Source organism: Myotis yumanensis, unplaced genomic scaffold, assembly GCF_028538775.1.
Source record: "Myotis yumanensis isolate MYYU_CA2020_CCGP unplaced genomic scaffold, mMyoYum1.0.hap1 SCAF_18, whole genome shotgun sequence".
Taxonomy (NCBI): domain Eukaryota; kingdom Metazoa; phylum Chordata; class Mammalia; order Chiroptera; family Vespertilionidae; genus Myotis; species Myotis yumanensis.
In genome coordinates this window covers 24064491-24092052 of record NW_027223769.1, presented here as the reverse complement: position 1 = coordinate 24092052, position 27562 = coordinate 24064491, and the positions used below count along the sequence as shown (strand labels likewise).

Genomic DNA, 27562 nt, shown 5'->3' with positions numbered 1-27562 from the left:
TCGACCAGCAGACGTTTCCACTTTATTGACTGTAAACTCTTCTTTGGTGAACAAGAAGACAAGAAGCCCGGAGAGAGGAGCATGCTGAGTGGAGAAGACAGGGGAGGGGCGGTGCCCCCCACACACAGGAGCTCTGAGAGGACAGCTACACCATCAGCGAGTGTGGGGTGGGCGGTGGCCTGCGGGGAGCCGCCGGGGAGCAGGAGGGAAGGGTCCACCCAGCTGGACACAGAAGCCTAAATTACACAGCAAATGCGCTCATGCATCACAGCGAAGAGAAGCCGGGAACCCCGCCCCCCCACCGCTCCCTGCCCACCTCCCAGGCTTGGTTGGTGCCCCCTGCAGGCAGAGCCGAGCCGGTCAGGCCAGGGCTGGGCCGGAGGGGGGCTCCGGGAGGCCTGTCAGCTGCCCGTCCTCGTCTCTCCTTTCCTGCTGTGCAGGTGGCAGGGGCGTGGGGAGGAGTGCCCAAGATCCCGGGGTCGGGGGAGGGGTGTCAGGGCCGCGGGGCAGGGTCTGGGGGGGAGGAGGGGCCGCCTCCGTCGCCCCTTTACAGGGGGGTCTCGCTGCAGAGGACAATCTCCAGGTCCTTGCGGTAGAGCTTCCCCGCCTCGGCCAAGGACATGACGCTCTTCCTGTAGTTGGTGAGCTCTTGGATGTTCATCTCCTAGGAGACACAGAGAGAGGGTGAGAGCCGGCTCAGTGGGTGGCCGCGCGAAACCGCCCATCGGCCCATTCACAGCACAGGGCGGGCCCTGCCACGGATCCCATCGCAGTGGGTGGCTTAGAGGGGTGCAAAGCACGGGCCTAAAGCCCTTCTTCACTCGAAGGTGTGCGGCTTCGGGGAAAGGATTCTACTTGAGTCTCAGCAGCCTGGCCTGTGGAATGGGCACACTCATGGCCCTCGCCTCCGGAGGTGTCGTGACGACTAGACGAGGGAGCGGATGTGAACACCATTTAGCTCCGTACCTGACTCGGAGCACGGATTCCAAAAAGGGCAGCTATGGTGATGACAGCTGTCACCCGTGCCAACTTCTACAAGTCCCACCACCTCCCCCTCACGGGCCGCCTTTGCTCACTCTGTGTCCCTGCGGGCGAGGGAGGGGGTGCCCGGGAAGCTCCCTGGCCTTGCCTCCAGGCCCCTGGACACACTTCCTAAGCCCATCCGAAACTGAGCAGTAAATTTAGCTCTTGCCTGGCAGCCAAGGCAGTTAGACACACAAGATATTGCAGAGTGTCCGCCTTCTAATTAAAGGAAACAGCCAACAGCCAACCTTTTGCTCAGAGGAAGATGTTTCCAGGAGGTGAAGGAGGGTGGCTGCAAAGCCTCATCTGTGGTTCTGGTCCCCCTGACCTCTCCCCTACAAGGCACCTGACCCCTCCCCCCTGGGGCACCTGACCCCTCCCCCCACCGCACCTGACCCTTCCCCACCAGGGCACCTGACCCCTCCCCCCCAGGGCACCTGACCCCTCCCCAACAAGGCACCTGACCCCTCCCCCCCAGGGCACCTGACCCCTCCCCTCCAGGGCACCTGACCCCTCCCCCCCAGGGCACCTGACCCCTCCCCAACAAGGCACCTGACCCCTCCCCCCCAGGGCACCTGACCCCCTCCCCAACAAGGCACCTGACCCCTCCCCAACAAGGCACCTGACCCCTCCCCCCCAGGGCACCTGACCTCCCCCCCTCCCCCGGGCACCTGACCCCTCGGAGGCCTCCTGGGGTCTGTCCTATGGGCAGCAGACCCAGCAAAGGAAAGGAGCCCAGGCTCTGAGTTTTCCCTGAGGGAACAGATGCGTCTGTGGCTCCTTTAGCCCCCTGCCCAGCTCCAGATTCTGCCATGAATTGGTTCAGAATGCCTTCACCTCCCACTGGGCTCTGCTCTCCAAAATCTCTCCTTGTGTGAAAAAAACAGTCTTTTTTGTTGTTGGCAACGTGGTCGGCACTTCCATGCGCTGGGCCAGTCAACACAACAGCCAACAGGCGGAAGCCACCTGAGTGTCATCGCAGAGGAGGGAGGAACGTCCGTGGTGTGGACACACAGGGGAGGGCTCGCCAGCCTTCAGAAGGAGGGGATTCTGACGCCTACAACACAGGCGGACCTCGAGGGTGTCCAGTGAAATAAGCCAGGCACAAGAAAACATTCTGTGTGTTCTACCCGTGCGAGGCCCCTAGCTGGTCAGGTTTATGGAGACAGGAGTAGAACGTGGCCGCCAGGGCCTGGGGAGGGAAGGGCTGGGAGCTGTCGAATGAGAACGGAGTTTCAGTTTTGCAGGACGAGGAGAGTTCCGGGTGTGGATGGTGGCACAGCATCATCCATGCATTTGCTGGCTCTGAGCTGTACGCGGAAACGGGTAGGATGGGAGCTTTATGTTGTGTATTTACCCTAGTTCAATAAAAAAGAACCATAATCCCTTCAACCAACTATTCAACCAGGCACAAAACAAAACAACAGCCGAAAACACGGGCTCTGCCTTGTGTGGCTGGTCAGAGGGGAGCACAGGGCCCTCCGCGGCCCCCGCTCCCAGGCCCCGGCCCGCGGCTCACCTTCTTGTTTTTCTCGTACAGGTCCTTGAGAAGGGCATCCAGCTCGTTCTCGTCGATGTAGCCGCTGCCGTCCTGGGGGCGGGCGCAGGGTGAGTACAGAGCTAGCCGTCAGCCCCACGGCTCCACCCCTGGCTTCCCCACCCGTTCCTTCTAACCTCCCCTGTACTCAGACCCTGTGGCGCCAAACTAACAGTCACTGGACTGCACCAGGCCACTCAGGAGCGGACGGACGCGTCGAGGCACACACTGGGTAGCCCTTCCTTCGGGCGTCTTTCCTTTGCATTGAAATGGAAGCATTCATGGGGCATTTAGCCGAGTGTCACATCCCATAATAAGATGCCAGGATGAAGACAGGGGCTCCCTGAAGCTTACCCTCAGCCCTTCGTTACAAGGAAGAGACCCTGGGAGTCTCCTGGGCTGGGGGGGGCGGGGGGAGCGGGGGGAGCTGAAGGGAGGGGGGGTGGTACCCTCTCATTCCCTACGTCCCAGAGAAACACCTGGCGTCCGGACCTGACGGCAGGAGAGCGGTCCTGGCACCTCCTGCCTTTGGCCCCCAACACCCTATCACACCCCAGCTCTGAACAGACTCTCTCCCACGAACGATTCTCTCTGTGCCTTTAAGGAACCCAAGCCTCGGGTTCCCCAGGCCATGGATCGAGGTGACATTTATCTTCTCACACAGCGAGGACGCTGCGGGGAATCAGAAGGGACAGGAAGAAACCACACGGCCCCAGCTGCCCCCCAACAGCGCGTCTGTTCCCAAGGACCAAGGGGAGCCATTCCGGCAGGGGCCGCCCTGGGGATGGCCTCCAGGTTTCCACCCGACACCGCCCTCCCCGTACCTTGTCGTAAAATGTGAAGATGGCGTTGAATTCCTCTGAGTTCAGCTTCATGCCCTGGAAGGTCCAAGGTGTTAGAGGGAGAAGCAGAAGCCGTGTGTGTGTGTGTGTGTGTGTGTGTGTGTGTGTTGGGGGGCAGGAGGGTGGAAGGTGAAGCTCAGAGCAATGAGAGGAAGGGAGGAACCAAGAAAAGCAAAGAGGCTCTTTTACCTGAAATTTAAGCAGGAAGTTTTCCTGTACAGGCAAGAGTCTGGAAAGAAAATGTGAGAGCAGAGGTTAGAGGCCGAGCAGAGGTTAGAGGCCGAGCAGAGGCGAGAACAGCTCGCCCCCGGGTGGGGTGCAGGAGCCGAGCCTGTAGTTACGGAACCGATCGCTGAGCACTTAATCTGGAGTTAGTGGAAAGTTCTAAAAAGAGGCAGACAGACACGCTGAGGTGCGGCCTTCGCGATTCGATCTGGCTTTGCGTGGAGCTTCGTGAGGCCTGACCTGTCCCCTGCCCCACTGACGGATCTGAGAGTCGGGATGGGGCACAGGGCGCTGGGGCGGAGGGCGGGCACCTACCGCGACATCTCCGACAGGCCCAGTTTGCCATCGCCATTCAAGTCAAACATCCGCAGCTGTTGGGGACAGAGAGAGATGCTCGGTTACTGGCTCTGACCTTCCCCTTCTGGAGAGGGAGGATGACAGGTGGAGCAGGCTCATGCTTCCTCTGAGGTCACTGAGGACCAGGGGCCAGCCTGGTCTGGATGGGTCACTGGGGAGAGACAGCTGGGACTCGGTCACTGTTCCTCTCCCCGCCGCAGGGGACAGCAGGCCAGTCCGAAGGCCCACCCGCTCCAAGTTTATCCTCTCCAGTGCTGCGGAGGTTGTCATGGAAACAGATGCTCCTGGTCTCAGCGAGCGCCTCAGAGAGAGGCTGTGTGGGGCCAGGAGCTAGTCCCTTCTCCAGCTGCCACCAGGGGTGACTTCACCGGGGCCCGAAGGATCAGCCCACAGAACTCTGCAAACCACAACCTCAGTGGCTTGGCCCCGCGTCCTGCGCCCCCAGGGAGGGGGCACCCCCTGTCCACTCACTATGGTCTGGGTGTACTCCTGGAGCTTGGGCTCATCATACGGCCGGTTGGCCTTCTTCAGCAGGTCCGACAGGAATCCCTGCAATTCAAAAGGCCCCTTCAGAGCTCCCGACTCAGCCAGTCCCTCATCGCTCAGTCCTTCCTGCCACTGACACGGTTGCATCCCTCAAATCCCTGAACCCTCTCATGTTTGTGGAGTGACCTTGGAGGCCTGGAGGTGACTCCTGGGCGCAGCCTCACCCCATAGAAAAGGCATTGGAAACGGGCTCTGGCTCCTCAGGGAGCCCAGGACCCAGGCTCAGCAGGGCCTGGGGTCCCTGGCCCCCGAGGAATACAGGGGGAGACGGACAAGCCAGCGGCCGATCGCTGGGGTTGCCTTAGGGTGCCGTCCGGGCAGTGTGTGCGGGGCAGTGGGTGTGGTTGAACTCTGCGCCCTCCAGCTCCATGGTCCTGATTTCACTCGGCTGCCCGGAGCCAGACCCGAGTCTAAGCCGGTGACGGCGAACCTTTTGAGCTTGGCGTGTCAGTATTTTGAAAAACCCTAACTTAACTCTGGTGCCGTGTCACATATAGAAATTTTTTGATATTTGCAACCGTAGTAAAACAAAGACTTATATTTTTGATATTTATTTTATGTATTTAAATGCCATTTAACAAAGAAAAATCAACCAAAAAAATGAGTTCTCGCGTGTCACCTCTAACACGCATGTCATAGGTTCGCCATCACTGGTCTCAACTGACCAAATCCGCGTTCCTCACCCAATGTCTCCTCCTTCCCCAGGGTCCTCAGGCCACCCCCAATCTGGCCCCGGTCCATTCTCCGTCCCCTCACACCCTCCTCGAGGCCCATCCTACCTTGAGCTCGTTGGCTTCAATGTAGCCGCTTCTGTCTGTGTCGTACTTCCGCCAAGCCTGCAACGGAATGCCAGCCTGTTGGCAAGGCCCTCCGGACCCTGGACCCTGCGAGCCTCCCTCCGTCCCGCTAATGGGCCGGGTGAGCTTGATATCGGAGAACGGTGCAGCGGGTGGCGGGGTGGAGGTGGCCTAGCCCCGTCGCCCGTGTTGTACATGAGGACGCACAGGAGAGTGTCTTGGAAGACAACTGGGGGGACAGGGTCTCCCCACTCTCACTGGCTGCAGGTCCGGGTCTCTCTTGGGTCCTCCTCTAAGCAGGTTAGCGCTTCTCCCAGGGCTAATAACGGGGGGTGCGCAAACTTTTTGACTCGAGGGCCACAATGGGTTCTTAAACTGGACCGGAGGGCCGGAACAAAAGCATGGATGGAGTGTTTGTGTGAACTAATATAAATTCAAAGTAAACATCATTACATAAAAGGGTACAGTCTTTTTTTTTTTTTTTTTTAGTTTTTTAGTTTTATTCATTTCAAACGGGCCGGATCCGGCCCGCGGGCCGTAGTTTGCCCACGGCTGTACTAGGATCTGGCGGATCTGACTTTTGCTGAGTGTGTAGGGTGTCCTTTTCCTGCTCTGGAAGCTTCTGGTTTTCTGGGTGGAGGCTGGGAGCAAGGGTAAGAACCCTCTGGGAGGGGCGGGAACGGGCTTGGGTTACTCTTCCCTGTGCTCCCTCCTCCATCCCCCAGCCCGATGCACACAGCAGCCATGTCCGACAGTGGGACAGAACTGGTAGTGTGATCCGCTTTGACTATATCAAGGCCACAGCCCACACACCTCTTTCTGATAAAAAGCCTTCTTTTCTTTTTATTATTATTATTATTATTATTATTATTATTTTTAGGAAACCACCCCTCTCTCATGCTCAACCCATATGGTTCAGGAGGGGCTGACTCCATGTTTAGAGGTAGGCATGTGTCTGTGACAAAGTGCCCCGAGACCCCAGCCTGCACCCAAGCCACCCAGTGGACAGGAGGGAATACCATGGGGGCTGGGGCAGGGGGCTGCCTGGATCTGTGACAAAAGGCCCAGAGGAGCCTGTTTTCTAAGTACTTCACCTATTTTGGTGCCTGATCATATTTCTTAGATCTTTTTCTCAAGTTTCCTCTTCTTGCTTTTTATTCCCTTCTCCCTCAACTGCACACACACACCAACAACACTCGATGTTCCGAGAGTCAGCAAGCACTCACGCTTTTCCTCGATTTGATCTCCTGCCCCCACTTCTCTCTATCATCTTCCTTTTATTGTCGGGATGATGAGAGATTATAGAGATTTTAGGGTCTTTCCTCCATTCCAACAAACAGGGTTGTATATTTCTCATAGTACAATAGTGGCTCAAGAAAGTTGGTTCTGATTTTAATTTATTTTAATGTAATTTAAATTTTTCCTAAGAAAGGTCTCTCCTCCCACCCCCGGTCCTGGTTTTTGAAAAGTTATTAGACACGAGCAAGACCCAATAGCAGTGTGGACTCACACCACAGGTGATGTGGGTTGATGGTATTTAATGAGGGGAGGGGATATTCTCTGGGGGGGGGGAGGGGAAGGGGCAAAAATCCCACCCCTGAGGAAGCACTAAGAAATACATGCAGGTTTTCAAATATGACTTCACCAGCCGCCCGCATGCATTTAGTGCATCAGAATTGAGTTCATCTAGGTTGGGTCTTGGGTGGGGGGGAGGCAGGGGGTCGCCAAATGCCTAAAGGGAGGATAACCTGAAGGGAGCCCACCTTCGCAGGGCACCGCACCCCGCAGAGCATCTGCTTGCTTTTGGGAGTGAGAACAGCCCAGCAGGTCCGGCCTAACCTCCCTCCCTCCCCCTCCTCCCTCTCTCCCGCCTCCCTCCCCGGGAGCCGCCCCACCCCCACCCTCAGGCGCTCACGTCTCTGCCCTCCAGCACTTTGTGCTCATCCATCAGTGTGTCATTATTCTCTTCCCGTTCCAGGAAAAGAGTTCAAGAGGCTTGGGCTTTGTGAAATCTCAAAGAAACCCGAGGTGTCACTAAAATTAGAAATTAACATGTTGTGCTGAGCAGCGGGATGGGCGCCGTCTGACAGCACTAGCTTCCAGGGCTGCCGAGGGACGGCTTCATCTTTCCAGCGGATAAAAGCGGAACAAATGGCCAACCCCGAGAGGGTGCTGCTGGAGGATGGCGGGGTCCCCGGAAACCCGGGGGGTGTTGGCTCAGCAGTTATGCTGGGGCTTAGGAGATAAAGGTGGGCAAGAATATGGAATGATGTCAACTACACAGAAACCACTAATTCTGAGAGAGACAGACAGAGGGGCCATTGCTCCTCTTTAAGCATCTCTGCCCCCTGCCAGCTACCATCATCCACATTTTCCAGATCAGAGATGGAATCCAGGCCAAAGGAACAGTCAGGCATAACGCCGCTTTCTCTATAGACAGAAACATGGACTCTCTCAAAAGCAGCATCCTGGCAGGTTTAAAGTCTATGCAGATCCCCCCCCCCCCCCCCCCCCCCGCCCCCCCCGACCTGCACCTCCTCTCCTCCTCTCCCCCGCACCTCCTCTCCCAAACAGGCAAGAAAAGGGCTGAGGACAGAATCCAGAATGTCAATTACCAACTTAGGGAATTTTGCCATCTGGAGACAACCTTTTAAAGCCCCATAAAATTCAATCCTCTGATGCTCAGGCGAGCTGCCACTGGAAAAGACGCCCCCGACCCTGAGCAGGCTATTTCTAACCCCCGTTCTAGCCATCTGTGGGGAACCCGCTGTGATGTGGGGCTGGGCTCGCTCCCCAGTCCTTTGAGGCAGCGACTCGCGGAGAGGGGGTGACTGGCGGCTGGAAATGGGTTTAACGGGACGAATGGTGACCCGGTCGAACTGAAGGCCAGTCACCGTTTATTACAGCAGGCGGGGTGCGGGGCGTGCGGGGCATGGGCTGAGTTTCCCTCCCAGGGACACATACATGGAACAGCCAGGGTGCAGAGCCCCGGAAAAAGAGCGAGGAATAGTTGGTGGTTTGCTGGCCATCAGGATTAGTCATATATTTGGTGGAACCATAGGGCATTCCAATTCTTATGAGTAAAAAATGGTTAAATATCAGCAGTTTCACACGGTGTAACCTGTTGGTTGACTATGGCTCAAAAGACACTTGCGTTTGGGTGTCCTCTATCGCTGATCTAAAGACTTTCTATCGTGCAGACAGTAACGCCCATTGAACAGGGGCCAATGAAGCCCAGACCACAGTCACAGCAAACCTGGAAGAGCCGGGGAACTGGAATTCTCACTGGGCGTTTCTATCCTCCCCACGCGCCTCCTTGGAACCCTGGCCTTGAGGGACACGATGGCCCTGAGTGGGAAGACAGTGCGGGTGATCCTAGAGCCAAACCCAGTGCCAGGGTCTCTCTGCTGCAGGATTTGGAGCCCGGAATATGCAACCCCCCAAAGGGGAGCTGGCGTTTACACAGCATCTCCCAAGTGCACTTGACCTCGGCTTGCTTCTCGCCTTATTCCTCACACTTTAATGTGCACACACCACCCGGGGACCTCCTGAGACTGTGGGTTCTGCCTCAGTGCTTCTAACGAGCACGCCATGATGGTGACGCTGCCGGTGCGGGTCCACGGAGCACGCTGTGAGTAGCTGCGCTCGAAGGGGCCTAGCGTCTCCCAGGGACCAGGCCCAGGCAGGCGGGTGGGCCCAGCTCTGAAGACGGGGAGGGCGGCGCCTCAGCCTCACCTCCATAAACTCCGCGCTGGAGCCCACGTGCTGCCTGAAGCACAGCAGGAAGTTCTCCTCGGTGGGCAGGATCTGCGCCAGCTGTGGGTCAAAGAGCGACAGCACCATTAGGGAGGGCCCTGTCGGGGAGCAGAGCAGGCGTCCCCTTAGGAAGAATGGGAAATGGCCAGGGCCGAGGCGGTGAGGGAGTCGAATTTTGCTTCCTTCCTGAGAGCAGCCTTTGTCACCCCAGCTGGAGGGACAGAAAGTGGTGCCAAGGACCCAGACTCAAAAGCACACTGAATAGATGGTTCCCTACACATAACTTCCTAGGATATGCAAGGTGATCTGATGGCCCGCGCCAGGCGAAGGCACCTTTGGGGGGTGAGAGAAATGCTGAATCTCGATCTGGTGATTACATGCCTGTCTACAACTGTGTGAACTCACGGAATTTGACACTTCAAGTCGATTTAATCAATGCAGTTTATTGTATGTAAATTATACCCCAACGGACTTTAAAAAAAATGCAGGTACTCTTGTGCAGCAAGCCCTCCCTGCCCGGCCTTTTGCTGCCAGCATCCTGGGTCACAGGCAAATCCTGATTAGTTTCAGGTAAATGTGCTAATCTTATTTCCCTCACCAGTGATTGGCTTATGGGTAGGCAGGTGACCTAGTCCTGGCCAATGACATGTGAGGGGAGGTCTGCTGAGGGTACGCCTGGGAAAGGTTTCCTTGCTCTTATGAGGCACCAACCGAGAGGAGCCCTTTCTGCATCTGAATGTGGATGTGATGCCCGGAACTGCTGCAGCCAGCTTGCCACCAGCCCGAGGATGAAGCTGTTTTAGGGGTCGAGGACAGAGCCCAGAGAACTGCAGAGAAGCAGAGCTGGACACCTGGCCTCCTCCACCTGGAGCCAACCCTATACCCACGGCCTTTCTCATCGCAGTTTAAGCCAGACGCCAGTAAACTGTGATCCTGGGTCAAATCTGTCAGTGGCCTTGTACTGGAACATGGCCATGGCCATGCATTTGCACACGGTCTGGGGCTGCTTTTGCGCCACAATGGCAGTGCAGAGTTGAAGAGTCGAGACAGAGACTGTATGACCCACGACCCCCAAACACTTGTCAAAATCTGCTTCACTCTGTCTCTATAATCCACGTGGACATGGATTTCAGGGGGTCACTGGTCAACTCCGTACACCCTCCCAACCCCAGAGACCCAAGTGTTGCTTCTGACCTCGTTCAGGTGATCTTAGCTCCTTAGCTCCTTAGCTCCTGTTGGTGGAATGTTCCTAACCATTTCCAGTTTGGCACTGCTGTTTCAATAGATCATTGCTAAAAAAAAAACCTCTTGAATTTTTAAGATATGCCTCAATTTATCTTTTAACAATATGTATATAGCTATTCGTATATAAATGCATATGTGTATATAATATGTAAAGTATGTTACACACAAATTATACATGCCATATATACAGAGGTGGGCGAAAGTAGGTTTACAGTTGTGAGTATGCAAAAACAGTTTATTCTTGTATTATTGCTGATTTATTATTGTGTTATTTGTCTTATTATTATTGTTATTATTTCATATCCTTACTTATGATTTATCTTCTAGGTAATGATGGCTGGTAATTTAACCTACTTTTGCGCACCCCTATATTATAAGAAATTTTGCATTTTTTTAAAAATGTTGCCTTTGGATGCCTTTACGTGGGGCACGAACTCTCCGGTTCCCCAGTCTTCACCCTCCCTTCTGTCTTCAGCTGGGCTCCTCACACGTTTACAATACCTGATGGACCCTGAGAGCATCTGAGGTCTTCATCCCTGTCTTAGGCCAACGTTTGTTGCTTCCTTCCTTGTGGGTCAGCCCAAGTGCTCAGGCTGGGGGCGGGGCTTGAAGGTCACCGCCTCATTTAGGTCCCTAGATGGGTGCTTGTGCCGGGGAGAAGCCCAGGTGACATGGCCCTGCCCGCAGAGCTCGGAGCCAGGACAGCAGGACTCACCTCCGCCATCTCGATCTTCCCATCCGAGTTCTTGTCATACTTCTGCATGAACGCCTTCATCTTCTCCCCCAAGTTGTCACTCTTGGACGTCTGTGGAAAGACAGAGGAGGCTGATTTTGCCACTGGGTCCCCCTAGAGGAGCCTGTCCACTCTACCCACAAACGGAAGCCGAGATGAAGTGACTTCTCTTGGGGCCGACCAGTTAGGATAGACAGAACATGAACTCACGGTTCCTGCTTTCAAGGCCAACATTCTTTCTACCACATAACAGCTGCTCTATGGACTTGAAAGGACTTCAACCAGCCTGGGAGGATGTCAGTTGAGTCTGTAGCTGACAGACTTGAAAACCACCCCTGATGCCCTCTGAGGAAGGATGTAAGATTTGGGGCCCTTCATAAAACACATTCCTCTACCGACACCCACGATCCCAGAGTCAGCTGTGGGGCCCTTGTTGTCTCTGATCCAGGCTTCATTGTCTTGGTAACGAGGGGTGATGGGGAAGCTGTTGATAAACCCTTGCATCGCCTCCATCGCATAAGCCCATTGCCTGGACCTCCTCACGGGAGGGCTCTGCTGAGCCTTGGACCAGGAGCTCAGTGGTGGGTTTGTGACTCATCACCAGAACTGCTCCGCAAAGACTTGCTAATAAGCAGCGGACTGGCCAACAGACCCGCAGCAGGGGGCGGTAGAGAGACCCCCAAAGGACCCTCCAGAGCTGGGGGAGGAAGTGGGTCTGACTCCATATATTTGAGGACCAGGCTTGGTTCTAATCACCTCACCTTTCCAATATTTCAGACGCTCCTCCAAAAGGCTTTAGTGAATTCCACAGTACCGGGCTGGCACGGGGAACAACATCCCTGCCATTCAGGGGCTGGGACAAGATTCGGAGTCACTTCTGGCAGCTAAGGAGGGTGGTCTGACACCTCCGCACATGAGGCCAGCCAGTACCATTGATTCAGAGGCTGGTTTGGAGCAATCCCCCACTTCCCTCTAGGCCCTTGCTGAGGATGCCAGGCTTTGTCGTTTAGGAAAGTGGTTCTCCAGTGGGACGATTCTGCCCCCCGCCCCTCCCCCTGCAGGGACATGTAGCAGTGTCAGGGACATTTCTGATTGTCACAACTTGGAAAGGAGCTACTGGCATCTGGTGTGTAGAGGCCAGGGATGCTGCTAATCATCCTACAATACACAGGATAGTCTCCATGACAAAGGATTATCCATCCCCAATGTCAGTAGTGCCGAGGCTGAGAACCTCTGGTCTAGAATAAAAGCACTTGAACCCCCACTAGGCATCCACTCTTGAGTCAGGACCCCTCTGAGCATCTTAGACAGGCTGTGGACTATCCACTAGGAAATGCTACTTTTTATATACAGATGCGTATATAAAGACACAAAGCTTTGCAGCTTTAAGGGGTTCATCAATCTGCTGATCATTCACAAATATCCCTCAGTCCCAGACATCCAGTGATGCTGAGATATGGTACTCTTTTTAGGGAGTAGTCCATTTTTAAAAAATCCTTACAAATAAAAGAAAAACTTTAAGGGTTGAGACCAGAGCTGTCAGGCTGGCTGATGGGATGCATAGCTTAGGACAATGCTTAGAGCCATGGTCAGCCCAACTGGCATGGCTCAGTGGTTGAGCATCAACCTATGAACCAGGAGGTCATGGTTCGATTACCAGTCAGGGCACATGCCTGAGTTGCAGTCTTGATCCCCAGTCGGGGCATACAGGAGGCAACCAATCGATGATTTTTCTCTCATCATTGATGTTTCTCTCTTTCTCTCCGTCTCCTCTCTGAAGTCAACAACAAAAAAAAAAGCCATGGTCAGATGACAGAAATCTCACACAATGGGAAAGGGGGCTGGGCTTACCATTCCAGAGACTTTTCTTGTCTTCTCCAGCTCTTGGAAGAAGTTTTCTAGTTCTTTACCTTCAATATACCCATTTCCTGCAAAGATAGCAAAGACAAAAAAGCACTTAACCTCAGAGCTAAAGAGTTAAGACCAGTGGAGGGGGGTATAGTGGGGAAGTGAGGGGCTTAACGGAGAACTTCTCCTCCCTGGTCAACTAGCAGGTGTCTGGCCAGCCCCAGACCATTAGGGATGTGGGTCCTGTGTCTTTGGGGTACACATGCAGTAGTCAGGGAACATGGGGCGGGGCCAGCGTCTGGGCCAGCACCGAGGTGAGCAGGAGCTGGGAGCTGTCCATAAGCAGCTGGGCAAGCAGCAGGAGCTGGAGCTGGGACAGGGGACGACAGGCCATCAGCATCCAGGTTTGTCGGCAGGTGGCCGGCCCCAGTCACCTGAACGAGGTCAGAAGCAACACTTGGGTCCCTGGGGTTGGGAGGGTGTACGGAGCTGACCAATGACCCCCCTGAAACCCGTGTCCACCTGGAACCTCAGAATGTGACTTGTTTGAAAACAGGCTCTTTGCCACGATGCAATCGGTTAAAATGAGGTCATACTAGACTAGGGTGGGCCCTCAATCCAATGATGTGTTCTTATAGGAAGGCCCCGGGGAAACACGGACACACAGGGAGGCCGGCCACATGAAGACAGGGGCAGGGATCAGAGTGAGCATCTCCAAGCGGAGGAGCACCACGGACTGCTGGCAACCCTAGAAGCCATGAGAAAGACACGGGATGCATTGCCCCTCGGAGCCCGAACCGATCCTGCTGACACCTTGACTTTGGACTCTAGCCTCCAGAACTGTAAGAGAATAAATCTCGGTTGCTTTAAGCCACCCAGTTTGTGGTACTTTGTTTCAAGAGCTGCAGGAAACTGGTAAGTAGGGAAAGAGTGAAAAGAGGAAGGTGGGGATCCCTCCTGGGGGATGGGGGCACCCGGGAGAGTTGGTCACAGGGATTAAGCATGGGGAAGGCAACCCACTGCAGAGTGAGGGACAGAGGGGCTCTGAGGTCTGGGGACCCAGGTTCAAACCCTGGTCCTGCTGCACTTACCAGCTCTATGACTTTGGGAAGGTTACCTGTCTGGGCTTTGTTAATTAAGTGGGATTTTGGATGTCAATTCCACCGCCCCACCCATTACGAGCGCACTGTAAATGTTGCTATTGTTTGCGTTCAATAACCAGACCCTGCGTATAAGATAAAAGGTGCCTTTGAGGACCAGGTCCCAAGGTCAATGCCTGATTTGCAAGGTCACATAAGTAGTGAGAAGTCCGCTAGGTTCTCAAGTCTTGAACTCCAGATGACCCTGAGACCTGCATGAGCTGAGTCCACGGACAAGGTACACTGGCCAGGGCTGTGGCCGTGATGGGGAGGAGGCATCTGTGGGTGGGGAGTCAGGCCCCAGGCACTGCTCCCCAGGCTGCGTGCTCTGATTTGGACTCTCTGGGGATCTTTAAAAAAACATGAACGACCGGCTCCTACCTCCTGATGTTCTGATGTAATTGGTTTGGGGGGTGATCTATTTTGTAAAGCTCCCTGGGTCATTTTCACGTCCAGCAAATTGGAAACCACAGGCCGAAAGTTCCAAATCTTATCTAAAGCAGTTAAACAAGGTTTCCACACAGAACATTCGACTTGAGGAGAAAAGGGAGGTGGCAGCTCTTTTGCTTCAATGGAGAATGGAATTAGGAACTAAAGGAGCATTAGCCCTGGCCTTGGTGGGGCCTGTGGGGGACGGATGGAGGAGGATGTGGGTGTCCCCCGGCCCTCTGGGAGGATTTAGCTTACAAATAAATAACTCTAGAGGCGCCCTCTAGTGGAGAAGATGCCACAATTGTATATAAAGAATCACGTGAGATAAATGATGTATTTTTGCCTGCAGGGAAAAGGTGTGATTGTAATGGGGGAAACGAGACTTTGAGTGTCTCCCCGTCTCCCCACCAAGATAGAGTAGTCATGTTTCTTCTAAGGTGTTCTGCAGAGCTTCTTGGGGGAGTTGGAATGTCACGAGTGTATGCCTAATAGCTGGTGGGAGAGGCCAGCCAGAGTTGCCGAGTGAGGGCGGGGGAGGGGCTTTCTAGGCCGAAAGGAAGTCATCTGGTTAGTGGATGATAACTCTTGAGTTGGAAGGACAAGTCCTTTTTCTCTTCCTGCCCCTCCCTGCAGTGATCTGGCTGTTCTCCCATTTCTCAGGCAGGAAGCTTGAGGTAAGCGGCGGGTCCAGGTGCCGCTCCCAGAAGCGAAGCGGGAGGCTGGGGTTGGAAAGGCGGCTCCGAGCTTGCACTGGGAGGTGCGTGAAGTGGAGGCCTCAGAGGTGGCCGGAGTCGGGCGGGGTGGACACCTGAGTGAGCGTGCGTCTGCTTCTCCAGTGTGTTAGGAAGTGGCTGGAATGCCTGCCGGGGGGCCTCGGACCCGGGAGGACAGGGGAGGCCCCTCTGGGCAGAGAGAGGAGAAAGGGAGGAGTGACGTCCCGAGGCGGCGAGAGGGGCCGAGCTGGGGTCCTGCCGCTGGAGAGAGCCCCCTCCTGAACTCGGCTTGAGCAGCGCCAGCGGCAGGAGGTCCCGAGGCTGGATGACCCCCCTCGCCAGGCGGGGAGTACCCCACCTCCCTGAGACCCCAACAAAGGGGCAGGGATGTGGTTCAATTCAACGAGCCTTTACTTTTTGAACTCAACAGTTCAACGTTTCGGTGGGACCTCAGGGAGCTGTAGCCACGTTCTAGATATGAGCCTATTTTTCAAGAGCATTTAATGGTCTACTGGGGGGAGGCCGCCAGACAAGATCAACGCAAATCTACCAGCTGAAGGTGTAGGGTGAGAAGCGGACGGCGTCCTCCACCACTGGGGGGGTGGGTGGGTGGGATAAGGCCTTGCTCCTTTGGCCTCCCTCAGAGCAACTCCCTTCCGTCACCTGGGAAGCACCTATTATCCGAGGCTGGGGTGGAGGATGGCCTGCCTTCTTCCAGGGAGGCCTTCAGCACTGGGCAAGTGGTTTGCTTTTTCTATGACCCTCGTACTTTGTTATGGGATCGGGGCGGGGGCAGGGGGCGGGGGCAGGGGGCGGGGGGAGGTGACTGTCCACCAAGCAAATCTCATGTGGGTGGGTATCTGTATGGTTACCATGGCAACCATCACGTCTAACCTCTATCAAACCTATTCTGTGAACCTTATGAAGAGAGGACTGGGTGGGAGCCAGGGACCCTGCACCCTTCCCAACTGGCCCAATGACAGTTGTCTTAGGGGGCTGGTTCTCGGCCTAGGCTGTGTTGGAATCACCTGGGAAGCTTTTAAAATATGTGCACCCTTCCTTAGTTTACTCTTAGTTACTCTTGCCTTTTTTAAATTAAATTAATTTTTTTTTTAGAGAGATAGAGGGGAGGGAGGAGGGGGAGGAGAGAGAGGGACACATTGATGTGATAGAGACACGCGAGATTGCTTGCCTCCTGCATGCACCCAGAGACCGAGCCTGCAACTGAGGTACGTGCCCTTGATCGGGAATCAAACCCGTTACCCTTTGGTTCTCAGGGCCATGCTCTAACGACGGAGAAACTGCTACCATTTTTCACCATCATTGTGCCTCAGTTTTCTCAACTTGAAAGTGAGACAACACTTCCTTACAATTTATCTGACCACGGCTACTCGGAAAGCCTTACTGAAGGACGCTGTGATCACAGTGGATAGACGCCTACCAGAGACACGTGAGCACAGCTTTTCTAAGAATTGAACAGGAGGGAGGAGCCTGACTTAAGAGGTGTAATTCTACCATCAGCTCTGTGACTGTCCGTGTGACGTCGAGCAAGTCAGTGTCTAAGCCTCCATTTCTTCACCTCTAAGTTGGGTATGACTCTGCCTGCCCGTTCTCCTTTCTACGGCTGTAGTGAGAGCCACGCGAGGGGATGTGACGACAGCATTCTGGGAAATGTGAAGTGTCACTAAGTGGAAGCACCACTTTATACTCTGCTCTGGAGGTCTCTGAACCACCCGCTGGCTGTACACCCCTTGGCCCAATGACAGCTGTCTTAGGGGGCTGGTTCTCGGCGCAGGCTGTGTTGGAATCACCTGGGAAGCTTTTAAAATATATTTTTATTGATTTCAGAGAGGAAGGGAGAGGGAGGGAGGGAGAGAAACATCAATGATGAGAGAGAATCATGGATCCGCTGCCTCCTGCACGCCCCACACTGGGGATGGAGCCAGCAACCTGCATGGACCCTGACCGGGAATGGAGCTGTGACCTCCTGGTTCATAGGTTGACACCGAGCCACATTGGCCTGGCAGGGATCACCTGGGAAGCTTTTAAAACATCTCCAGAGCTTCTGACTTAATTGATGAGGCGAGGCCTTCTCGTGGGCACGTCTTCAAAGCTTCCCAAGTGACTCTAATGTGCAGCCGGGGGTCAGAACTGCTTCAAGCAGCGTGTCTGAAATCTTAAGGTGTGTACGAGTGGCCTGGGGATCTTATTAAAACGGAGATCCTGATTTAGTAGGTCTAGGACCGTGGTTGGCAAATTGCGGCTCGCAAGCCACATGCGGCTCTTTGGCCCCTTGAGTGTGGCTCTTCCTAAGCCTTAGGAGTACCCTAATTAAGTTAATAACAATGTACCTACCTATATAGTTTGTTAAAAAAATTTGGCTCTGAAAAGAAATTTCAATCGTTGTACTGTTGATATTTGGCTCTGTTGACTAATGAGTTTGCCGACCACTGTAGGGCAGTGATTCTCAACCTTGGCTGCACATTAGAATCACCTGGGAATCTTTTTAAAATCCTGATTTCTGGGCCTCATCCCCTGGAAATTCTGTTTCTTTGTTACTAATGTTGTGGCCTCACCCCATAACAAAGAAACAGAATTTCCGGAGGATGAGACCCAGAAACCAGGATTTTAAAAAGATTCCCAGGTGATTCTAATGTGCAGCCAAGGTTGAGAACCACTGCCTTAGGGAAATGCAAAACCACAATGAGCCCAGCAGGCGTGGCTCAGTGGTTGAGCATCGACCTATGTACCAGGAGGTCACGGTTCGATTCCTGGTCAGGGCACGTACCTGGGTCACGGCTCAATCCTCCTTGTGGGGCATGCAGGATAAGGGCTTGCTATTCAAAGTGTGGTCTGTGGAACAGTAGCTTGTTAGAGATGCAGAATCCCAGGCCCCTCCCGTCCTGCGGAACCAGAATCTGCATTTTAACCACGTGGGAACACACGCGTCTGAGGACACTGCTTCCCCATGCCCGTATCTTCATAGAAAGACCATGCCTTTGGCATTTACTCAAGGGGAGGCTGGGGGCTGATGTGAGCCCCGAGATGGTTACCTGGGTCTTGTACTGACAAGTGACCCGTCTCTATTGACTCAAGGGGCCTGGACCAGTGCTCCTCAAAGTGTGGTCTGGGGTCTGACCTCAGCAGCATCATGGGGGGGGGGGGCGGGGGGCTTGTTAAAAAGGCAGAGTCTCCGTCCCACTGCAGACCTGCCGAGCCAGAGGCTTTGGGAGGGAGGCTCCCACCCAGACACCTGTGCTCACAGGCGCTCGTGCGGACGCACCTGGAGAGCCTCTGGCTGGGTGCTGGCGGGCGCAGCTCACCTGTCTGTGCGTCTCTGTGCTGCATAATCAAGAGCAACTGAGGAGGGGAGACAGGCAGCTCCTCCGAAAGCTGCACAGGAGGCCAGGCCGCTTGGCTGGCTGTGGGGGTTCCAGTTTCTGAAGAGGCAGGCCGCCCCCTGCCCTCCAGCCCGAGCTACACCCTTTAAGGGGGTGACTGGCTTCCTCAGGCTCTGCCCCAATCGTGATGTCACTGTGCATGATGCCCACCACGTACAAAGAGCTCTCCACTCCCGCCCCCTGGTCCTCGCACCCTGCCGGGTGAGTAGCCTGCGTTATGCACCCCGTGTTAGTGGGGGGGGGGGCGGGGAGACTTTAGTCACAGTTAATGGCCTTGTTTCCTTCTATTTATCTCAGGCACGACCTCTGTGCATATCTGTATGTCTTGGTCTCTCTCTCTCTCTCTCTCTCTCTCTCACACACACACACACACACACACCACCCCCCCTCTCCCAGTGGGGATCCCAGGGTAAACAGCGACTTGACTTTGCGTCTGTGCTTCTGGGCTCCGAGCTGGGCCGGGTCCCCTGAACCTGTGGGCAGCTGGCAGCTAGAGCTGGGCTGATTCCCAGGCGTGGGCGAGGCCAGAAGGATGGGGCAGATTGGGCGGGAGCGGAGGGGAGACCGCAGAGAGCCGGAGCGGAGGGGAGAGAGCCAAAGCCAGAGGCCCCAGATGGGACCGGCTGGGCAAAGGAGGGGCGCGGGCCGCCAGGCGCCAGGAGAGCCACCAGGCCCTGCTTGCGGAGCCTCAGGCTGCTCTATTAATCCTGGCCCCTGGGAACTGAAGAGGTTCCCTCAATGGGTCTCCGTGGCCCTGGAGCCTCCCCCACGGGGCCTCTGCTAGTGAAACCCTCGAGTCCAGAGGGGAATAGCAGGCGAGCGGCAGGGAGGGGCTGGCTGGGCTGGTGGCCGCCTCGGGAGGCAGCTGAAGCACCTTGTTTGTGAACACCTGTCCCTGCGGCTGCCCCCTGGGGGCCCCAGCTCTTCCCAGACACCGCTGCTTCCCAGGCTGGTGCAACCACCCTCCACAGAGAGGCAGGGCGTGGGCTCTGCACGGAGGGCACCCAGCTCAGAGCTGGCACTGTGGCCGCTCCACACCGAAGGGCGCTGTTCATGAAACAAGTGGGGCATCAGGGGTGAAGGCAGAGGCGGCGCTGGGGTACTTATTCTAGGGCTTCCCCAGGTGGGGCAGGAGGCTGCTCCCAGGGAGCCCAGACCCTGACACCAGCCCCAAAGGAGACAGGCCCCACGGAGACACCCTGACAGGGGTGAGGGCAGCCTCAGACAACTTCGGCCCTGGCTCCCCGAACCAGAGCCTCTGACCTGAGGGTGCCAAGAAGCAATCATTTTTATAAATCCTGCAATTAACTTGATCAATAGCACAGTTCTATTGCATTGCAAACATTGCAGTATTTGTGTAAATACGTAATATGTGCCAGATATTCTGTAACCCTGTTTGGGATGTTCCTTTTTGGTGGGCCACGAGCCTCCGTTGTATATTTAATATCCAATCAATGCAGCTGCCCGGCCGCGCCCCCCCCTCCCCCCTCCGAGAGGCGCTGGGGTCCACCTCCCCTCCCCCCACCAGGGCCAGGCACTTGGGGCTGGGGTTGGAGGGAAGTCCTGTTGTTACGAGTGGGTGTAGGAGAGAGGAGAAACATGGGCTTCCCGCAGCCCCTCCTAGTCCTTCCTGTCACCCCTTTTCAAGTCCTGGGGCCACACAGGTGAGGAATGAGGCTCGTGCGGAGAGAGGCGTTGAGAGCAGCTGCGTGGCCAGGCCACCTGGAAGCAGACAAGCGGCCAAGAGCCGGGCGGATTCCCGCCCTGGAGATGGGTGTATGTGTATATCTCTTTCCGGGGGAGGGAGAGGTGCCCCTAGAATTATTTTCTTTTACATCTTTCTTGTTTTGCCGATTATACAAGAAACACATGCTCTTGTGAGTATGTCACACACTGTGGAAATTAACTGAGAAAAGAAAATGCCTTTTAATTTCACTTCGTCTACTCTGCAGGGAGAACGACTCTTATCTTCTTTGGAATATTTCCCAGCATACCTGTTCCATGAATGACAACGACGGGCTCGGACGCTAGTAGCATTCGGCTACAGTTTTCAAAACCTGAAGCCTGCCCCGTGGACATTTTTCCACGTCAGGACCAGAGCACTGGCGGCCTGATGTCCCACCGAAGTGAGGAGTGCAACCTGTTTCTGTTCCCTGGGGAAGCCTGTTCCCCCCACATTTCCTGTATTTGGTAAGGGAGCCCCGGCCCACGGAACTGTGCACATGCGTGAGCATATGGCACGCACATGGGTAGATTCTCGGAGCGAGTGGGATTGCGTCTTGGCCTGGGAGCGCCGCCCGCCTCTGGGAGGGAACCCAGCTCAGTCGCTTCCAAAGGGCAAAGGGCGAGGCCACAACTTGGCTCCTCACGGACCGCCTACTGGTCGTCAGCGGGAGAGCAGCCTGGTGGCCCCTGTGAGCGGGGCGCAGAGGGTCAGTGTGAGCTCTGAGCTGGTCACCCCTGGGCCGCCTGCATCTTGCAGAGCGAGAAAGTTCCTGACAACGAAGTGCCTAACAACGAAGTGCCCGGGCAGCAGCAGTCGAGTGGGCTCAGACACGTGAGGCCACCGAAGGGTCCCTCCGAGCAGGGAGACGACATGGAGGAGCCACAACCCGCCCCCCCCGCCCCCCCCCCCCCCCCCGCCGGGCTCCTGCCCGAGGCACAGGGCGTGCTTGGCTGCTTTTGAGAGTTGACAGCAGAACCTCCCAAATGCATGACCCTGGCTGACCTCCGTGGAGGAGTCCGGGGCTGGGACAGGGGACTAGGGAACAGGATTCCTGCCCCTCCTCCTTGCTCTGTGATCGCCCCTTCTTCAAACACCTCCTTCCTTTCTCGACTGAAAGGCTAATGATGATTTTGAAAAAAATGTAACTCCTTGAGCAAAGTCAGCAGGATGATGCTCCTTCCTCCTGGTGGGGAATGGCCGAGCTCGGGTCAGAGCCCCCGCCCAGCCCGCTCTCCTCAGAGCCCAGTGCCTCCTGGTCTCTGTTTACTGCAGAGCTGGCGTGGGGGGGGGGGGGGGGGGGGGGTTGGTGGTGGTGGTGGTGGTGTGTGTGTGGCTCGCTCTCCCTGGTGGCTGTGGCTAATTGGGCTCCAGCGAGCTCACTCCTGGGACCCTCCTCTGCGGAGTCCTCCCTGTGCTCTTTAAGTGTGTGAGCAGCGGTGGGACTCGGGGAAGAAACCCCAAGATGAAAACAGAAGCCAGAGTTAGGAAGAGGGAGGCCCAGGCGGGCAGGGGACACCTCAGGGGTGAGGGGGCGAGCTCCCTGGCAGGCGCTGGTGTTGGAGGGGGGACGGGTAGGGAAGTTGCAGCTTAATTCTGGGTCCTTTCGTGGAATTCCAGTTTAAACCACCTCTGTGCTCCCAGGCATTTAAATTCTCTCTGCTGCCTTCTCGGTTAGGCCCCGGGTCCTCCTTGGGGTGACCACAGAGGGCAATGGGGTGCCTGGTGGATAAGCAAGAAGCAAGCATTTAGCTCCCCTTTCACATCGGAGCAGCAGGGAGCCACGGGTTCCCCAGCTTTAAAGACTCGAGTCTCGTTGCGGTGTAGCTATGCTCCAGCCACCCCAGGACCCCTTTCTGGGACGAGAGGAACCCCATCACCTCTGGGGCTGGGTCAGGGGCCCTCCCGTGGGCAAGAGGGAGGCAAAGCAGGTGTCTGGAGACCCGAGCGGGCCCAGGCGTGGCCCGTCACCAGCCCCGCCTCCACCTTGCTGCTCGGTCCTGGAGAAGTCACTTCTGGGTCCGTTTCCTCATTTACACACGAGGACCCCGGCCTGCCCAGCAGGCCCACGGTGTGGAACTCAAGGAGGTGCGACTGTGTTTTGCAAAGCACCAGGTCTCGGATAAATGTAAGGATTAGCACGCTTATCGAGAGCGAGACTGGCCGTCCCCAGGAGGACAGGGGGAGAGTAGAACTGAGGAGCCCTCTGTTTATAGCTGACTCATCTGGCAGGAGGCCGGTGGTGTAACCTTGGCCACTGGGTAACTTTCCTTGAATCATGCACGTCTCTGGAGCAGATGAACCAGCAGGAGCACCCTTAGGGAATGCACCTGTCATCTGGAATACTCGGAGGCGAGCGGCGTCTTGGAGCCTTTTTCACTAAGTTCCAGGGCAGCAGCCAGGGGTTGGGAATACCGGCCCTCCTTAGCCCCATTTCACAGATGTCACCATCGACCCACCTCCTGTAGTCAGTCAGAGGGAGATCACGGTCCGAACCCACACATCACATGCCCAGTCCTCTGCGCCCCCAGCTTCCTCAGTTGGCTCCCAGGGAACAGAAGGTCGCTCTTTAGCACCCCCAGATATTAACCCCTGACTCCCCAGGGCTCTGGGCAGAGGGCCGCTGGGTCTCCACCCTCACCCCGGCCCTGCCAAGCTGAGGAAGGGGAGGGGAAGAATTGAATGAGCCACCCCCGGGTCCTCCCTCTGCTTCCCATACTCCCATCTCAGTCCCAGGGTAAACACGCTTCGCCGCCACCCTGCCGACGGTCTGAGATGCCGGAACATTTTGGATGCCCACCCCAGGGAGGATCCCAGAGAAGGAATATCAGATCACTTAGTTCTTTTGGAGTGGTGGAGATAAGTCTTCTGCAAAATCAGAAGCCTCTCAAGGGAGGGAGCCCCCTTTATGCCTGAGGACAGACCCCGGAGATCTCAGTGCTGGGAGCCATCTGCAAAGGCATTCAGTCCAGGCCTCACTTCCTGGGTGAGCCCATGTCAAGACCACACGGAGCAGAGCGTTGGCCACTGAAGGCATTTAACAGTGTGCTCCCTCCCGCCTCAGAGGTGGACTCACCCAAAGCACCCAGGATTATCACCACACGGAACGTGTCGGGCTGACACCCGGCCCTGCCTCCACCCTGCCCCCTGCTGCTGCGGGTGGCACCGCATGCCTGCTGCCTGCGGGGGGGATGGAACATGGGCAGGGGAGGCCCAGGGGGTGGGTGTTCAGGGCCCCAGTGCCATTCTCCACTCCTGCCCCCCTCGCTGACAGGGCTGGGAGGCTAAGGGGTTCCCTTCAGGACACCCCCCTCGCCCCCCCAGCTTAGGACGGAGACAGGGCTAACCTGGTATTCAACCAAAGGGGAACTTGAAAGAAATGAGTGGGCTTCTGAGACCTGTAGCTGCGGGCAGCTGAAGGCAGACCGTTCCCTTGAAGAGCAAGGCGGGAAGATGAGATGGGGGGAGCGGGGCACGGGGGACTCACGGGGAGCCCGGCCAGCCCAGGCCTCCTCTGGGAAAGCACCAACTTGCCCAGAATGAGGCTGCAAAAGCCGGTGGGCTCTCTGGCATCTACATCGGGGCAGAAAAGTTACTGACAGTTGTCATCAGAGCAGCCAGGATGTCTCCCAAACTCAAGGACCCCCACTTCCCCCTCAGAGAGCAGCAGGCTCTGCAGTCAAAACGCTCCCTGAAGCAAAGGTGCCCCTGCCCGCCTCCAGCAGCGCTCCGTCCCCTCCACTGCAGGTCCCCTGGGGTCGAATGGCCACAGAAGTTGGGAGATTTACTGACCGTCTGCGTCAAAGTGCTTCCAGATCTCCAGGAACTGGGACGCCGTCAGCTCGGCCAGGTGCAGGTAAGGGGGCTGCTGCTGCGGGCCAGCCATGGCGAGCGGCTCGGAGACCTCGGGCGGCACCGCGCTGCTCTCCCTGCGCACTGCACTCCGCGCTCGCTCGGCCGGGTCCTGCGCGCCACGCTGCCTTTATATACAGTTCGGGGGCTGCGCCGCCGCCCGCCGCCAGCAGGGGGCGCGCGCGCTCAGGGAATCGGCCCGGGGCGCAGAGGGGCGGTGGCCGCTCCGGGGCTCAGCAGGGTTTCTCAGTTGGATGCGCGGAGACCTCTCCGAGGCGGGGCCCCAGGGAGACGGGCGCTTAGGTGCAGAGGCGAGTGAGGCCGCCTTGCCTTCCCTCTCCCTCCCTCTGAGCATCTCGGGCGCAGCTACCCCAGATGATGGTGGGCAGTAGCAATAATGACAGCAGCGGGAACCGCAACGTCAATAATGCTGACGATATGTTGACAAGTATTTAGCACCTGGAGTTCGGGTTGCACTAGTCTCCCTCCTGCCTCCTCCTGCCTGTCCCTTGCACAGCCGGGAGACCGGGGACCATTTTCCTGATGGGGCCCCTGAAGACTTCACATGGCTCACCGACCTGCCAGCAAGTCATGGGCCGGGCAGGAATTTGCACCCAGCTCTGTGTTCACGCTCTCCCGGCCCCTTCGTGGGGGCCTGTCTTGGGGAGAAGCTGCTCTGTCTCAAGGCTCTTCTGGGGGTGGCTGGATTCAGGGCCAACCAGGGAGAATCCAGGTGGGAGCGGAGAGGCTCCTCCTGCCCCTGGGTCTTGGCTTTTGCCTCTCCTGGGGTGCCTCCCTCCGCCCCCTGGTACTTGCCTGCCCCTGGACGGTTCCGGGGGCTTTTAGACATTTGCCCAGGGGGTGGCAGGACTAGATATGCCCTCCAGCGTCTTAGCCACGCCCGCCTGGGGATAGCGTGGGAAATGCCTAGGCCTGGGCAGGCAAGGTCCAACGCTGACCTAGGGTCTCAGAGGGGACAGTCCTGGGGACGGCGGACAGGACTCCCCAAGCTGGGGACTGCGCTCCTCCCGCTTCTCCCTGCGGGCCTTGTGCACCCGTTACCCCCAGAGCCGCAGTGGCTGAGAATGAATTGATACTTATTAACATGTGCTAATGAGTGTTGCCTGAGCTGCCTTCCAAAGGGAGGGGGAAAGGGAAGGAGGTGAGAGCAGAAAGGAGGTCACGGGGGACAGCTTGTCCCTCAGGAGGACAGACCTGCCCGGAGTGAGCCCCAACTCCACTCGTTTTTCGCCCAGAGCAAACGTGTATGGAGTGACTTAGAGGAGCACACAGGAGAGAGGAGGCATGAAAAGCCAGCGGGTGTGGCCCCGTGTTCACCTCCTCCCCCTGCTGTCAGAGGAGAGCCCTGGGCTGAGGTCTCACCAAAGCCACGGGTTCTCTTGCCTGCCTCTGGGGGGACGGGACGGCCCGGTGGTTAAGAGCAGGCACCCGAGAAGCAGGCTGCTTATGCAAATCACACAGCCTCCCTGCCTGTGCCTCGACGTTCCTCTTCTGCAAAATGGGAATGTGCATATTTACCTGCTAGAGTTGTTCTGAGGATGAAAAGAGTTAATCCCCTACCCTTGATGGAGCCAGACATCAGTGGTGGTCGGCTTGGCAGGACATTCTTGGCCAGCATCCCTCTCCTGGGGCCAGTGAAAGGCTTCTGGAAGGGCTAACCCCAGAGTAAGGCCCAGAGGGAGGCTGACCTCAAGCTGTTACCCCCTGTGTTGCCCAGCCACTCAGCGGTTTGGCACAGTCACTTCCAGCTCTGACACTGCCATTGGGTTCCTTTGCCCACCACCCCCGCCCCCCCCCCCCCCCCCCCCCCGCCGGCCTCCCAACCCCCAGCCTGGATCTGTGGGGCCAGAGAGCTCATCCTGGCTCTCTAAAGACCAAAGCTATTCCCCCCTTGCTGCTTGGTTTTCCTGGCGAGGGAGGGAGAGTGGAACTCCTGCTTCCTATTTCCAGAGCTGTTGGGATGGGGAGGATGTTGGCTTGACGGGTATGCCTGCAGGGTGGCCGCAGTGACCTCCAAACCCCTCGCTGAGACTGCCCTGCATTGTTCATTGCAGACACACGGCTGGAACCTCTTTCTGGGAGGCGCATCCCCAACTCTCCCAGAGCCAGGCCCAGGGAAGGGCCCTGAGCCCAAGCAAGTCCCTTTGTCCCTTGTCTCCAAGCCGAGCCTGCAAAGCAGTCACAGGTAGGAGTTACAAGCCCCGCTCTGGGCTCAGACAGATGAGGGTGCAAAACCCACTGACTGGCAGTGAGGCCTGGAGGAAGTGATTTCCCCTCTCTGGACCCTCGTAGAAATAGAGGTAATCAGAGCACGGTCGCACAGCATCAGGGTAAGGACCGAAATGACGTGGTCAAGGAGTTAGCTGGCACATGAAAACGTAGCTTTATTACCGCCGGCTGGTGGGGAACATGGACTTGTTCTGAAATAGTAGCACCAAAGGGCTAAGTACTTTGCTTGCAAAGCTTCTCCCCCGAGGCCAGGCACCTCCTGTCTGCTGGACGCACCAAGCCTGCCCTCACCTTCCAACCACGGCCACCGGCTGTGGGAAAGGAGAACCTGTGAGAGGGAGAGGGAGGGGCCTTCGCCTGTGGGGAGGGCGGCCTCTGTGTCTCCTCTGAAGCCATGCTTTGCTGCAGGGGCCTCCAGAAGACCTCTCCTAAGGGGACACGGGCAAGCACACCTGCTCCCAGGGCAGAATTCTGGAGTCCGGGTCCCAGGCTCGGTGCTGTGTGAAGGCTCAGGCCATGCTATCCCATGCGTAGAAGGAAGGTGGGGGTGATGGCACCCTGTTCTGGTTACCCGCAGCCCTTGGAGGTCTTTGTGGCTCCCGGGAAAGGCACACGTGGAGTTTGAAGGAGGAACAGAACCCACGTACCTGCTGGTCGGTCCAAGTGTTGAAAGAGGCGAGGGTGGAGCTGAAAACGGCTCCCCAGAGGACAGCCTACAACCCATGGTGGTCAGCGAGTTAAGATCGCGTCCTCCCTCTTCTCCCGGCCACCTCACCCCACCCGGGGTGGCGGGGGGGGGGGGGGGGGCGGGGGGGTGGTGAGGTTGGATGCCCAGGGCCAGCCTCCTCTCCCAGCGGAGCCCTGGAGTCCAGGTCCTCATGCAGTTTGCAATAGGGAAGAGGAGAGCTTTGAAACTGAACTGGATCAAGGTGAACTACCTGAACATGGGAAGGAAGACAGGGACTCAGACCCAGAAATCGCCGAGGGATGGGCAAGAGATTCCATGGACATGTTTGAAAGCAGCGGTGATAGAAATGGAACTCTTTTATGTTTCTATCTCTATGAATTGAGGGTCCTGTCATTTTTTTTAGATGCCTGAGGTTTCACAGCTCCTCAGCGATCTCCCCTCACGTTCAATGATAG

General features: G+C 56.6%; 1 protein-coding gene across 1 annotated transcript; it reads right to left on the bottom strand.

Annotated features, from left to right (window-relative positions):
- CALB2 (calbindin 2) lies at positions 1–24270 on the bottom strand. The gene is made up of 11 exons (XM_070398532.1): positions 24110–24270; positions 12913–12989; positions 11044–11133; positions 9063–9143; positions 5310–5366; positions 4456–4533; positions 3943–3998; positions 3592–3631; positions 3385–3438; positions 2543–2614; positions 1–664 (listed from the first exon to the last, which is right to left on the bottom strand). The coding sequence occupies exons 1-11, from the start codon at positions 24201–24203 to the stop codon at positions 548–550; spliced, it is 816 nt and encodes a 271-aa protein (XP_070254633.1). The 5' UTR covers positions 24204–24270; the 3' UTR covers positions 1–547.
- Between the last annotated feature and the right edge of the window lie 3292 nt (positions 24271–27562).